This window comes from Cenococcum geophilum (assembly GCF_001692895.1).
Source record: "Cenococcum geophilum 1.58 unplaced genomic scaffold K441scaffold_12, whole genome shotgun sequence".
Lineage (NCBI taxonomy): Eukaryota > Fungi > Ascomycota > Dothideomycetes > Gloniales > Gloniaceae > Cenococcum > Cenococcum geophilum.
In genome coordinates, this window is record NW_027137570.1 from 2,814,054 (window position 1) to 2,829,305 (window position 15,252).

General features: G+C 46.1%; 4 protein-coding genes across 4 annotated transcripts; 1 reads left to right on the top strand and 3 right to left on the bottom strand.

Moving 5' to 3' along the window:
• The first annotated feature begins 6,516 nt into the window (after positions 1–6,516).
• K441DRAFT_656860 (uncharacterized protein) lies at positions 6,517–7,146 on the top strand. The gene has a single exon (XM_067648078.1). The coding sequence runs from the start codon at positions 6,662–6,664 to the stop codon at positions 6,917–6,919; it is 258 nt and encodes an 85-aa protein (XP_067506338.1). The 5' UTR covers positions 6,517–6,661; the 3' UTR covers positions 6,920–7,146.
• Positions 7,147–7,552: 406 nt separating this feature from the next.
• Positions 7,553–9,501, bottom strand: K441DRAFT_656861 (glycerol-3-phosphate dehydrogenase-like protein). The gene is made up of 3 exons (XM_067648079.1): positions 9,337–9,501; positions 8,152–9,278; positions 7,553–8,076 (listed from the first exon to the last, which is right to left on the bottom strand). Exons 1-3 carry the CDS (start codon positions 9,393–9,395, stop codon positions 8,015–8,017), a joined length of 1,248 nt encoding a protein of 415 aa, XP_067506339.1. The 5' UTR covers positions 9,396–9,501; the 3' UTR covers positions 7,553–8,014.
• A 362-nt stretch (positions 9,502–9,863) lies between these two features.
• On the bottom strand, positions 9,864–11,232 carry K441DRAFT_656864 (uncharacterized protein). The gene is made up of 3 exons (XM_067648080.1): positions 10,927–11,232; positions 10,637–10,871; positions 9,864–10,562 (listed from the first exon to the last, which is right to left on the bottom strand). Exons 2-3 carry the CDS (start codon positions 10,835–10,837, stop codon positions 10,182–10,184), a joined length of 582 nt encoding a protein of 193 aa, XP_067506340.1. The 5' UTR covers positions 10,838–10,871; positions 10,927–11,232; the 3' UTR covers positions 9,864–10,181.
• Positions 11,233–14,065: 2,833 nt separating this feature from the next.
• K441DRAFT_656870 (uncharacterized protein) lies at positions 14,066–14,683 on the bottom strand. The gene is made up of 2 exons (XM_067648081.1): positions 14,291–14,683; positions 14,066–14,222 (listed from the first exon to the last, which is right to left on the bottom strand). Exon 1 carries the CDS (start codon positions 14,662–14,664, stop codon positions 14,422–14,424), a length of 243 nt encoding a protein of 80 aa, XP_067506341.1. The 5' UTR covers positions 14,665–14,683; the 3' UTR covers positions 14,066–14,222; positions 14,291–14,421.
• Positions 14,684–15,252: the final 569 nt, after the last annotated feature.

Sequence of the window (15,252 nt, forward strand, 5' to 3'; positions counted from 1 at the left end):
GCACTGGCAGGCAGCGGCAGAGGAGGCCATCTCGGCAGTCGTCCGAGCGGGCTGCTTCAAGAGAAGGCGGATGTTAATGCAGCAGCAGCAGGATAGTGGAGGAAGAACAGACAGCGCTGCAGGCAGCGGCAGAGGGGAGGCCATCTCGCAGGTCGTCGAGCGGCTGCTTCAAGAGAAGGCGGATGTTTAATGCAGGGCAAGGAGGTAGTGGAGGAAGAACAGGCACTGCCAGGCCGGCGGCAGAGGGGGGCCATCTCGCAGTCGTTGAGCGGCTGCTTTCAAGAGAAGGCGGATGTTAATGCAGGCTGCAGGCAGGATATGATGGAAGGAAGAACAGCACTGGCAGGCCAGCGCAGGAGGAGGCCATCTCACGCAGTCGTCGAGCGGCTGCTTCAGCGAGAAGGCGGATGTTAATGCAGGTGGCAAGCACAAGATGGTGGAGGAAGAACAGCACTGCAGGCAGCGGCAGGAGGGGGGCCATCTTCGCAGTCGTCGAGGCGGCTGCTTCAAGAGAAGGCGGATGTTAATGCAGGTGCAGAATATAATGGAGGAAGAAGAGCACTGCAGGCAGCGGCAGAGGGAGGCCATCTCGCAGTCGTCGAGCGGTCTGCTTCAAGAGAAGGCGGATGTTAATGGCAGGGTGCAGAAATCAGAATGGAGGACAGAGGAGCACTGCAGGCAGCGGCAGGGGGGCGGCCAGAGAGGCCCATCTCGCAGTCGTCCGAGCGGCTGCTTCAAGAGAAGGCGGCGGATGTTAATGTAGCTGGCAGCAGATAATGATGGAGGAAGAACAGCACTGGCAGGCAGCGGCAGGAGAGGCATCCTCGCAGTCGTCGAGCGGGCTGCTTCAAGAGAAGGGCGGGATGTTAATGCAGCTGCAGCACGATATGGTGGGAGGAAGAACAGCACTGCAGGCAGCGGCAGGAGGGGGCCATCTCGGCAGTCGTCAAGCGGCTGCCTTCAAGAGAAGGCGGATGTTAATGTAGTGCAGGAATATAATGGGAGGAAGACAGCACTGCCAGGCAGCGGCAGAGGGGAGGCCATCTCGCAGTCGTCGAGCGGCTGCTTCAAGGAGAAGGCGGATGTTAATGCGCTGCAGGTGCAAAACATAAGGGAGGAAGAACAGCATGCAGGGCAGCGGCAGAGGCGACGGCCATCTCGCCAGTCGGGTTCGAGCGGGCTGCTTCAAAGAGAGGCGGCATGTTCAATGTAGCTGCAGCCAGGATATGATGGATGGAAGAACAGCCACTGCAAGCAGCGCGCAGGAGGATGGCCATAAAAGGGTAGTAGAATGCGTCCCATCGGGCGGGGTGCTGTAAGGATAAAACTGCCTGCCATTCTAGAGCTTATATAGTATATTTTTCTTTCATATGGACATGTCTATGTGCTAAGCTAGCACTTGCAGCAGCATCCCCTGCATCTCAGCAACACTAACATCATTAACATTCACAAAATTGAGCCTTGCTTGCCTTGCTTTCTCTATATTAGTCTCATTTAAGAGGCTAATGCCTTATTTACTCAATTTCTAATAATTAATTATTGCTGTTAATGACTTAACAACCTATACGCTTCGTCTAAACCTTCGCGAATTATCCGGTAAAAACCTTAAAAACTTAACTAATAACGACACACTTGACGAGCTAAACTCCTTAAAGGTTACCTACCAGTCTCCCTTACCTTCCCTACCACCTTTAGGGCGATACGCCGGCGTTATAGTCTCCATCCTCTATAATAGCGGCCTCTTTCCGCAGCTTAACGCGAGGACTTTAGCTGCTAAAAAAGCTAAAGAATGGCTTTAGTAATTATATAAGAAGGACCTAAGGATTAGAAGAGCTTAGGTAAAGAAGGTTAAGGACTAGGTAACTAACCGGAAAATAAGACTCTTTTGGAACAGAAGGACCGTACTAAAATACTACGCGTCCGAAAAGAATAGGAAGATTAAGTTAACTAAACTCTATATATTAAGCCTCGCTATAGTAACAGCGAGATTAGCTATAGCAGTATTATCCTTAACCCCAATTAATAAACTAGGTGAGTTGCTCCTATCTATAGCTAATATCCTAAATACCCTCCTCCCTAGCGTCCCGAATAAAGAGATACTTAAGGTATTTTAGGGTACTTTCTTGCCTAATAACCTCTCTTGCCTCTAGATACACTAGCTCTAGTCTAAGCCTTAAAATAATATCCTTATTATTAACAGCGTCCTTTCTATAAGACCGAAAGAAGGGACAATAAAGGATTACCCGTCCGTTAAAGTGTGGGTAAAGGGCTTCCTTAACTATATAATAATTTTGATCGTTATATATAAGAATCTTTTGGTAGATCTTATTCCCTAAATACTTGCCTTTTATAATTAAGTTATCTAGCTATCTGCTACCTACTAAATTGCTCCCTTAATGACTATGGCCTTAGAGCACCACTTTATAGTTATTTAAAAGAACTAGTTAGAGCTAGCTAACTAAAAGATCTCTAATAACTTCCTAAATATCTATTATAATCCCAGTACTTATAAATCCGCATCTATCTTAAAACGCACGCAAATAAGCACTAATATCTTAAGGACCTGTTACAGCTTTAATAGAGGGAAGTATAACCTAAGTAAGAATTGCAAGTTCCTGTATACCTATAGTAAGTACGGTAGCCTATATGCTATAAGAAATTATAAGTAGTAATTACTAAAGAAAAGTATTAATAAGAAAAAGGAAGAGGAGGAAGAGAATTTTATTAAGCTATACCTATACTCTACTAAAACCGTGCTCTACCCTTATAGTACGGGTAGGCTAAATACTATACTATTATTTCCAGTCTTCCTACCCTCCTCTCCTCTACAGGACTCTCCCTCCCCCTTAATTATTTAAGCGTAGGGGCGTTATCTATCCCTATACCCTAGTAACCTCTAACGCAATATTATTAGTATCTTAAAGTTTGGATACTAGATTAGGGTAGACCTAGAAATTAAGCTTCTCTCCTAAAAGAACTAAGCCTTAACAGCCGTAAATACGGTCCTAATCTTAGAGAAGATTAGCGCTAATCTAGATATAGGTAAGATTATAATAGCAACGTCTTCTGTTATATCCTTACCGCTAGGTTTAGTACCTAAAGCGGATAGAGGATGGCGCCGTATTTATAACTTATCCTTACTATCTAGCTAATCTGTTAACAACTTAATCCCTATAGCATTTACCACACTATAATATTTAATAGTTGATTAGGTTCTCTAACATATTATATATATAGGCCGTAGTTATATAATTGTTAAGAGGGATATTAAGGACGCCTTTTAGAATATCCTACTTTCTATTAAAGCTTAACGCCTTATAGGGTTCTCCTAGAAGGGTATAGTATATTTTAAACGTTGCCTCTTATTCGGCCTTTAAACTACACCCTTTTTATTTAATCTTTTTGCGGAGGGATTCTACTAGATACTTATCTAACATATCCTAAACGCCGCCTTAAAGCACTATCTAGATAACTTTATCTTTATACTCTCTAATACTTCTATTCTCCCTTAATTACTTAGTATATATAACTAATTAAGTAATAAATTAAGCATCCCACGAAATAAATTAAAGAATATTGAAGGCACTACGGCTAAAGTCCTAGGTTATATTATAGATACTCTAAAGTCTAAGCTACGTCTTTCTCCTTTAAAACAGGCCACTATAATCGAGGAGATTAATAAAGCGTTAAGTGGTAGATCCCTAACGCTAGTTTAGAGTTAAAAACTGGCTAGTAAACTTACTTAGAGCGCCTAGGTAATTAGGCTTAGGTATTTATATAACTGCTCTATCTAGGAGTTTATCTCCACTTTTATAAAGGTAGGTAGTTATTCTTACTAACAGCTAATAGCTAAACTTCGCTAAGACTTATTATAGTAGAGAAATACTCTTACCCTTTTAAATAGTATCCTCTTCTTTAACGATACGGATTGAAAATAATTCTATCTCTTCTTAAATATATCTAGGATTCTTAGTTATGGGGCCTTCTTCTTCTTTAAGGATTCTTAAGGGATAATATGGCCGCCCTATTTAGTATCTCTACCCTAAGATAATTCTTTAAGCTGCTACCCTAATATAGAACACTGCCTTGCCCTAATTAATAAGCGGGAGGTCTAAGTAATTACGACCTCGTTCTAGCTCTGGGCAACGTAGTAGGAGTATAGCTTAGTCTATATCCATATAGATAATATAGTAGCACTTTTAGGATTCTAGAATATAGTAGTAAAAGGACTAGGTAATTACCCGCTCCGTAAGATCCTCTAATTAGCCGCAGCCTATAATATTACGCTCTATACGGAATAGGTTTCCTCTACAGAAAACGGGCTAGCTAATACTCTATCTCGTTTTAATTGCGATAGGGTGTTATTACTATACCCATATTAGGATACTTCTAATTTATTATTACTATACGCTTTTTTATTATATTTAATCTAATGCTAAAATAGGAGACCTAGTCCTTTTTAAAGACCCCCCACCTAATTTCTGGATTAAGGTAAAAGCCCCCTTAGAATGCTTTAGCTAACTATTATAGTACGGCCTCTCCGATAAAACGAGAGATTTATACCATCCTATAATTAAGAGTTAGAAGGGCTACTGCGACTTTTATAGAGCGGTAAAGTACCTAGCGCTCCTCTACTACCTAGGAGAATAGATTACCTAATAGATCTTTAGCAATGCTAGTCTAGAAATAAGCCATATTAAGCCTACTATAGTTAGAGCCTACGTCTCCGCAATTCGATCCTACTATATTGACGCTAATTATAACACCTCCGTCTTTAATAATCCTATTATTAAGAGGATCCTAAACAGTGCAATATCTATAAATCCCTCTACTACGGCTAAAAGATTGCTAATTACTAAAGATATCCTTACCTAATTAGTTACCCTAAATGCCTAATCCATTAAGGATCTTAACTTTAACGCTGCCGTTACTATAGCCTTTGCGGGATTCCTTTATCTAGGTAAGATTACCTATACTAAGGCTTAGAAAGATAGCTACGCCTTCTCTACTATAAAATATACTAGAAACGATATAACGCTAGTAGAGGACTATATAATATTATATCTAAAGCGTAGTAAAACGGATGTTAATTACTAAGGAGTTTTAATTATAATTGCCGCTTTAGGGCAACCTAAATATGCAGTTCGAGCTATAAAACACCTATTTAAAAATAACCCCTAACCCAGAAACGCCCCTTTCTTTTACTTTAAGAGATTGGCCTTTATAAGCTACGTAGTTAGGAATAAGCTAAAGTATAGAGTTGCTGCTCTTAGCCTCTACTTTAAGCTCTATAACGGATACTTATTTTAGAAAGGTGCTACTTAATACGCTTAAGATAATGGTTTCATAGACGGCCAAATACAGTAACTAGGCCGGTAGTCCTTATAAGCGTTCTAGCTTTACTATTTATTATCCCTAAAAGACCTATTCCGGCTAAGTGTAAACTTCTAATATAGAACACTAATACCGTTCTTATTGTTACTCGCCCTAGATATAATAGGCGAAGGTATTTAGGTATAACGGTGTACAGAAGTGCCTATTTTGGCACTCTAATATATTAACTTAAATCTCTCCTTTCCCCCCCTTTTTTATTTTTTATTTTTTCTTCCCCCTACTCTACCTTGTGTGGTACGGGCGCTGCGCTTCTAGGTCTATAGGCATTATATTTAGTTAAGGCAGGGCAATCCCCTATAAATAGCCTTGCGAATATACCCATTCTTAATTAATGCCTTTAAGCCCATACCTACTAATTAGATTAATTAATCCTCTTCTCCGCAAGCGTATAAATAATAGATAGACATATCTATGTAGCTAAGTAAGTACTACAGCAGTACCCCTGCATCTTAGTAACACCAACATTATTAACATTTACAAAATTAAGCCTTGCTTGCTTGCTTTCCCTCCCACCCACACCTTTTTCTTTGGTTGCATATTTTGGGCTTTGTAAATAGATACTGCAGCGATATGCTTGCGCACGGGTCTATGGGCATCACGTTTAGTCAAGGCAGGGCAATCCCCTGTAAATGGCCTTGCGAATATACCCATTCTCAATTGATGCCTTTGAGCCCGTACCCACCAATCAGATTAATTAATCCTCTTCTCCGCAAGCGTGTGAATAATAGATCTCTATTTCATAGAGGGTCAAGGGCAACATGTGCCTATATAGTTGTCTTATTTGCCACTGCGATTCCAGCATCTTCTACGAGGGTTACACCTATTGCTACATACAAGAGTCACCAGATAGCGGCAACACTTTCCCAATCTATTTCTTAATACGTCAGCGTCCATCTAGAATCTAGCCCGTGCGCGGAACACCACCTTGGCGATCGAACGGCACAATTTTATACCTTTAAAGTAATAAGCACGACCATTTTGACTCATTTTAACGTATTTTTGGGTGTAAATCCGCATGGTTTGATCTGCGCGATCAACACGCGCTCTCAACCGGATGCGCCAAGGTGGTGTAGAATGTTTTCCAAACCATGAAAAGACATACGTCACAACACCAGCCACGTGACTTTCAGCCACAGCCTAGAACTACCATGGATAGTTTTGGCTAGCTGTTCTATTTCAGCTGTGTCACGGCCTGCGTGATAGCGAACGCACACTCAAGCTCCGAACCAGCGGTGACGACGATTTACTTCTCGGCAACCCCCTTACGATGCTCAGTTTACGTATCTTGAAGCCGGGGGGCAAGGCGGAGACGTACGCGCATGAAAACAGGAGGGGTGCGACAGGATGGCGTCTTTATAGGACCGGGAAACGCCACGACTTGGGGTTTCAGGTACCAGCCGCGTCAGACGGCGAGCCGGATTACTATGAGATGAGGTTGCTGGGGCCGGATGGTGCGGACCCGACGACAGGAGAGCCACTTCAGGATGGAGAGTTTAAGGGTTTCTTGAAAGTCGAGGGTGCCTAGCCGGATATCGGCTGCAAGATGAACGGCAGAGCCGAGGACTTCTTGGAGAACAACGGTGATGCTGAAGAGAAGATACATGACCAATTGCAGAAGTGAATGTGATTCGGGCGGAATTTGTTGTATGATTAGTCGAAAACATCAATAGCCAAATGTAGGAAGTCAGTTCCATTAGTAATTCATTGGCTATAAAGGATAGAGCGATGCTGCGAGCGCAACAAAAATGAAAGACAGTTCATCAATACCCATGTGTGAGTTGCCGTCGGAATGCGATTGTCTATAACTCTTCCCCATAAGCTGGCAAAGCCATGTCTTTCTTAGCGAAGAGTGTGAATAATATTCCTTTCCCCCTCACTTTCATCCGTTTCTCTAAATTCTCTCCAAAACGACGTAAATATGAGCCTAGCTCGCGCAAAACGGATTCCAGGGCATTATCTATTGCCAGATGCAGACATGATGGCAAGAAGGACGAGTTTTACTCTTCACGCGCGCTTAAATCAATAAAGATGATACGCTCGTGCAGAGTGCTTTAGGTCCCTTAGAGGACTATTTCGCGTATAGTCATACTCCACTAGCACACCTCCACTGCCAACTTTAGATATCTAAAGGTATAAGAAGGTAGCTGTGCGTATCTATCGGACACCCAGGATCATTCGTGATGACGTCTTATTGAGGATGCTGGGCATCTTATGTCCTAGATACAGCATTGACTTTGGAAAGGAGGTCCGGGTTGTCTCCTGGATTATGGCCCTGGCGATGTAACTGTAATTTACGCTACACGGAGACGCAGGGAGTTCGTTCGATATACCCTAGGATGCACGACCAAGTCTATAGCAAATAAACCAAATTTCTCCAATCCCAATCTCATTATTGATTTCTAAAGCTATAAAGCCCTGCCATGCCCCCGTCAATGCTGAAAAAACTCAATCACAAAACCTAAACGAAAATGCACCAACCGTATCCGTGATACCGAGTCGCAAGACTCCCTCCTCTAAGGCCAACACATGGGGTATTGCCGCTAAACGTTTCTCATACGCCATCGTTATCATCTTTCGCGCGGAAAACTCACCAGGTAGGTCAGTTAAATAGGTCTAAGACCTAGTCTTTCGACACGATCAGATCGGGGATCTGCTCGGGCTTGACTTTGCCTTCTAAGATGTCTGTGCTCACATGGTTAGTGTTTCATATTCCATTTCATAGGGGAATCAGGAGGGTAAAAGAGGAAAGCGGCTTACTATAAACCGCCGTAAACAGCGGGAAATCACCCTCCATGCCCTGACTCTTCAAAAAGCTATTGACCTCATACGCCGTGCTCGTCCCCTGCAGCTTCTGGCCGTTCAGCTCACTCCGCTCGATCTCGTCGATGCTGACGCCACGCTCAATGCTCATCTTGGCGCAGCGGAAGTTGCGGCCGCCCATGCAGCTGGTGACAACGTCAGCGACGCCGCAGCTCTCCTCAGTGAAGGTCGATGTGTGGACCGAGTCGGCGAAAAAGGCCTTCCCGAAGGCTACCATTTCGAGGATACCGACGCGCATCACGGCTGCCTTCGCATTGTCGCCCCAGCCTAGCCCATCCACGAAGCCGGCGGCCAGCGCGATGATGTTCTTGAGAGCGCCGCCGAGGGAGACGCCGGCAACGTCTGATACCAAGCGGACGTGGAAGTATGGCCGGTGGAACAGCTTCTTGACGTTCTCGTGCGACAGCGGCGGGTACTCCGACGGCAGGGCCTGGAGGCGTGCAGAGCGAGCAGACGGGTGGGCCTTGCCCGGCGAGATCAGATCAACCGTGGAAGACGTGGGCGAGCCTTTCGGCGTCGGGTTGCGCGAGTCCATGGGCGGCGGGTCGTAGGCCACGGTCGTCTCCGAGTACTTTTCCTGCGCGATCTCAGATGCAATGTTGGCGCCCGACAGCGCGCCGCAGTAGATGTTAAGCCGCACGCCGATGGACTCGGACAGCAGCCGAATGCCCTTCTCCGACACATCCACACCTTTCGTGCACGAGATCGCCCGGGCGTACGGCACGATGTGACCTTTCAGCTGATCGCACACTCGCGTAATAAACTGATGCGGCAGCACGAATATAAGAATCGTCGAGTCCTTGCAGGCGTCCACAATAGACGGGTTTGCAATCACGTTTGGTGGGAGGGTGATGTTGGGCAGATACTTGACGTTCTCGTGCAGTTTGTTGACCAGTTCAGAGAGCTTCTGAGGCTTGTTGGCTAGCTCTGATCCTGGACCGTAGTGCCGTGAGTTCTTAGGTATCGTTACTTCCTCCTCGAACACCCACATTTGCACGTTAAGTTCGTAGAGGGTGGGGTGAGCCTTGGTGTTTTCAGCCACTAGCTTCGCCATCGTCGTGCCCCTAAGAATGGCATTAGAAGAGGAATGGGTAGTCAATTAGGCGTAAGGCATAGACAGACCAATTCCCCGAGCCTACGATGGTCACCTTGTGCTTCTTCTGAGCTCCCAAGGTCGCCATGGTTCGCAAGATGTTATTTTTGGCTAGATGACGTGTTGATGAATTTGTGTGGCGAGAGCGGTATGTGAGAAGAAACAGGCGGTGGAAGCTATGGTGAAGAGCTGTGGGAAAGAGGATGGGCATGAAAAGGTGGAAGAAGGTGCAGGAGTCTCGGGCCTGAAAGTTTGGGGGTGGTCTGAGGGTGAGCACGCGGAAGTTGTTGAACTGCCTTCCTTGTTGAACTCAAAAATAATACGATCATATGCCAGGTGCTGGGGTCGCGCTTATCGATTATGCACCTCCACTTGTGGAACTCTAGACTTCCCCGGCCAACGGCTGTCACCTAGGCCAATAAAAGCTCGATGGTGTTCTTCCAACGACGGTGGATGACCTTCTAATTATGACGTAGTGAGCCCTAGGGCTGTGGTTGAGCTTTGGTGCTTGGTAGACCGAGGCAATATGACCGTAGCTTATTTACAAATTTTACAAAGTGTCTTGGCACTGGCATGTGTGAAAAGTTCACACCCAGAATACTAGTAGCTGTGGGGTATTATAGTTTTAACACGTTAAGACCATTCTCCATTGAGTTGGCTCATTACTTCACTACCTAAGCTCATGCCCATCATACTAATCACCGTAAAGAATCATCCTAAAACTGTCCTCGACAACTCCAACGCTCGCCAGAGAACCGAAGCAAAAGAACCCATTTTGAGGCAATGTCGAAACATGCAAGAGACCTCATTCCCACATTACTGGCCCAGCCACACACACCCCCACAGGGTATCATCCTCAACTGCCCAAATCCGATTATAAAGCAAAACCAAACGCGGCAACTATACCAGCAGCAAGAGCTGAAGTACCGAACTCCTTAGCAAGAGCTAGTGCTGTAGCAGCAGCCTCAGAGGTTGCGGAAGTGGCAGACGCAACGGTAGCCGATGCACTGCCACCACCCGTTGAAGACGGAGCAGCGGTGGCGGAAGGAGCGCTGGAAGAGCTAGAGAGGGCATTGGCGGTCTTGTTACCGCACACAACTGAAAGACAAGCGGTTTGACCAGTCAGATCATTCGGGCTATTTGCGACGCAGTCTGTCTTCCATTGCTGGCACATTAGGGCTGGCAAACTCTGTTGGTAGTCGGAGATGTTGGGCTTCGTTCCATCGGAGCATTCGCATGTGTATGTCAGCGCGGTCTAAAATGCAATGTTAGCCGTGATGGGTTCCCTTTCATTATTTACCACGACGGATTTTCTAGATGGGGGCGTACCGAGTCGCACAAATTGCCATTATTCGCAAGTTGACCGATGCCACCGCACAGTTCGGGGCAGGTATTTTGTTCGGCACGGCACCACGTTTGTCGGGTGGCAATGGGAGGTAGCGTGGGGAGCGTGCAGCACTGAGTGAAGTTCTGGGCAGCTACCAGGCCGGTAAGGGCCGTCGCAGCGAGGAGAAGCGTCGAGTATAACATGGCTGACAAGGGCGGTAAAGTGTATCTAAGATGTCTGCGTTGTCGCACAGGTTAGCAGGGCAGCACAGAGGGAGCCGGGATGTGCTCACTGGAAGATGATTTGAAGGCGGTCAACAGCAAAAAGCAGTGATCGGCGAGAAATCTGTTGGAATGGATGATAGACGGAGTGATGAAGAAAGAGAAGATGAAGCAATTGGGCGATGGGGATGTTTAAGTATGGGAAGCTCGGAGGTGATGGCAGGAAGCTAGCAAGCAATTTCCCGCAATGAGATGGACCTGGCAGCAACCACTACCCATCGGAACGGGTCTAGCTTGCAATAATGTCTTATCAAGAGTGAAATCATCGGCACTCGGACTACCTTCTTTTTGCTTGGTACAAATTGTGCCGAATTTATGTCCATAACGTTCATAACGTCCGTCAAGTCCGTCGAGCTGCTTCACGTTTGCTATGGCCCGACTGTTCCTCAGGTGAGGTTTATGCTCCCCCTGTTTTCTAACACTTCTCAAACTTCATGGGCATTGGATAACCGAGGATATCCCTGCTGGGCCCAATCGATCTCCAGTCAGCCTGTCATGTTCTGCGGAGCCGGTCTTTACAACGGCGGACTGGACGCCTGGAGATCCTTTTTGTGCATCAGGAATATGTAAGTTGAGTTGGTCGACTTGCTCCTGGAAAATGCCTCGAGAATGCCACAATGCGCGAAATCAACAAGCATCGCCCATTGAGACAGCGCCGCTTATCAAATTGTGTTTCAGCATGCGTCTGTAGCAACAATGTCACTCTAGCCTCTCGTTTTGCAATGCCGGATAAGTCGGGGTTTGACGCCGGCTCACCATGGAAACCTTGAGAACTAAGCTTTTTGGCGCCGTGTGTCGCACTTGCAGCATTTTCCAATCAAACTAAAACGACTTTCGGGGATGCGACGGGACGAGGCGAGAAGGTCACCGGCCAGCATCGTCAGCTCCTCCAAGCCATTGGAGTTATTTCATCGTGAAAGGCTTCCGGTCGTTCAGCAGAGTTTCTAGAGACTTGCAACAGAGGTGTACAAATGCTTTTTCCTTAAGTAGGAAATCTGAGGAGCATTGGTCTACATGTCGTCCCAAAGTCCTGTGAGAGCCTGCCATAAACTGTAGCAGCAACTAAACGGCTCGCACCTGTTACCACTTTTTTTTTATTGCGGCCAAATCTTGGAATTTAGATCTAAACGCGGCCAGCCTCATATCTTTTCCACTGCCGCATCTCTGTCCTGGGCTAAGTGCAAACTTTGCCCAAAGTGTGGCTTTGGCAACCTCTGCCATGACCCAGTTGTGTGGCACCGATCAACGCCCTGAGATTTATGCAAACCCTTTCCTTTTTCCTCCCACCCCTGCCTGCCGTGGCTTCCCTCCCCCAAACTTTCTCCATCGCGTATTTCTCCAGACTTTTAGTTGTGCTCGACATGCAGGTACACCCGGAACCAATTACACTACTCTTGCTTTTTACCCTCAAAACAGTCTTCCTTACTATGGCATCCTCTTATTCATTGCCACATTCCAAACTTGGCCGCGAAGCATTTGCATAAGTCTCACCATTGCTCTATAAATCTATCATCAGGTTGCTAGTCATCGCTTCGTGTTATTTCTGAGCCCGTATTTTGTTGCGCCAACTTATGCAAAGGCCGGGACTGATTTCGGTAAAGGGGCATGGATCACATAGCGCTTCAATCTTCTCAGATATCGCTATGGATCATAGCGAATAACTATCACTTATCGAACCGTTCTCGCCGAGAAATGAAACGTGCAGTTTATGGCGAAGGCGTGCTTTTGCAACCTTCACAAAGCCTAGCGCCCGTCTAACGCATCCCTCCGCGGACTTCCCGGCACGTGTTCCCCGCCCGGATTGTCTTCGTCAAAACTTAATTGTAGCAGACGAATATACGCTCGACCAAGACGAAAAAGCGCTTCGCCCTTCACTACGCCTTGAACATAACACCCGCCGATCAGCTTAAACGCATTTCCCTCTGGCCTCAAAACAAATGGAACAGAAGCCCCAAGAATGATGCAGACGATGTCCCCAGTTTCCGCTTCGGAAGGTGCCACCCATCTGCTCATGTTCTATCAAAAGAATCGGCGCTCAGCACAGGATTTAAGTATCCATATAGCTTGTTTTGCAAAGTTGTGTGGCATACTACTTTGCAGGTGTTCTTTCAGCAGAGTAATCGGTTGTTCCGCTCCATTTAAGAGGATTGTCAATCCTTCCTTCACAGCGTGTGGAAAGACGATGTTTCCATGGTGAGAGTTCGTTCGAATGTGCTGAGCTTGTCTCCCCACGACCACCCCTTCCATGCTCGTTTAAGTCCATTCACTGTTTCAGTCTTCACTGTTTATATGTGAGAGCAGTGCGATATCGTTCCATTTGCGCAAGGGCAAGTAATCCACGCTGAGGTCGCATTTGTCTCCAAGAACGCTAATTTTTCCAAGTCGGATTCCCTGCGCCCTAAGCTGCACAGTCTCCGAATTGATCCGCTCTGTGTACCAAGTCTTGGCTTTAAGGCTTGACCCGGGGTGTACATTCCGCCAGCTCTGAAGGGTAGGGTAAGCCTAGTCTTCCTTCCAAACCCCAAGGTGTTGGTTCAACCAGCAGCACTCCAGTCTGGGGCAAACCCGGCAACTCTGAGGAATTTTGCACTCGGCAGAGAATTTCCGTTCCAACAGTTGCCAAAAGCTTTTCTGCAACATCGATAAAAACAATAGCAGGCGAGGGGCCGTAGTCCGGGACCACACCCGCCTTTCTTTCTAACTTGTGAGACCAGTGGCAATACTGCATACACCTTACCTCGTGGATCGCTAGCCGCACAACCTGACGTTTCGACAAACTTCTTTTCAAGTTATTTTCTGCATGCTCCTTAAGCAATTCGTCTTCCGAAAAATATTTTGACAACCGTTCTGTTTCTCTTTCATATAACATGATATACGGCAGCTTTTCCAGCCAGCGATTCACAACGTTCCAATTGCTAAAAGTTCGAAATGCGTCCCAGCTCAGGCTCTTGTCCACAGTTTACAGCAGCTGACCGGCGACCTCCTGCAAGATTGGACTATTGATGCACTGAAGTCGTTGCAACGCTGATACGCTGTTTGTTGTTACTGACTGTCGAACGACGCGCTAATTGCGATCGTCGTCCTGTTTCCTATGTGGGTATAGATCAGGGGTGTCTTGGTCATTTGATTTGACTGTATATAATAATAATATATCCGATTTGTATTATACTACGTACAACAGGGTTGCAAATCAATCAACTCAACTCGATTGAGGCCCTGAATCGGTTGAATTGAAAGCTTTGTAAGCAGAGAGTCCAGTTGATTGAATTGATTGAATCAATATTGAAGTCTTGGCACCTAGTTGCAACTGAATTCAACTGGAGTAGTCAGCAACTATCACGAGTCTTGGCATAAATTTGATGCAGGAGGACCTACCTGGTGACGCCCAAAATCGTTTCTGACTGCCCTTCCTGTCACCCGGCTCTCAATATAGGCCTATCGCGAGTCTTGGCATAGTGTTGACACTCTCCTGCTGCATTATACTGTCTCTTTTATCGCCGGTCGCTTCAACTCCCCATAGGCCCACGACGTCTGCCCGCCGTTAGATGAGGAATATGGTAGCCAAAAAGACGCTTCCACTTAATTCCTTCATACTCTTCTTGTTGGGAATCGGTGGTAGACGCGTCAGCATTACCATCTAAGCTGTGATCTGAGACGCGCTGGAGGTCGGTAGGTGCGGTAGGATCAGAACGAGCTGTAGAAAGGATTAAGGTGTTCGTTTGGCCATCATCTGACGCGTTGGAAGCCATGGTGGTGATAGAATTAATATTGTTGATGGGCAAATCCGGTAGCAAAGTTCTTCTACTGGCGGCGATATGACGGTGTAAGGGAGACTAAGAAAAATAAGGTTTAGAGCATCATGACTTGTTAATATTTCTATAATATCAAAAGATTCAATATTTGTCAACCGATTCAATTCAATTGGGACTTCCAAATCGATTGAATTGAAAAACCAGTGAACCCTCAATCGGTTGAATTGAGTGCCAAGATTCAAACGATTCAATTCAATATTGAAATCTCGTTGATTGACTTGCAACCCTAACGTACAATACTAGCGCATGCAGCCGAGTAGCTATAGCGCCGACACCTCTAAGAGGTCGGTAGATAGATGTTAAGTTTTATACAGGAACACCCCTCTAGTGGGTGATATTCACAAGATAGCGCCGCCGAGACCAGAAGCTTACGCTCACTATGGGACTCGCACCCCCCCCTCTAAGACGACTATCCATCCTAAGGAAAAACCCAAGAAAAACCCCAGGACCCCTAAGAGAGCCTTTCTATCTTCCGCGAGAAATGTGGTAACCCCTGTAGGATTCGCACCTACGCACGAACCGGTC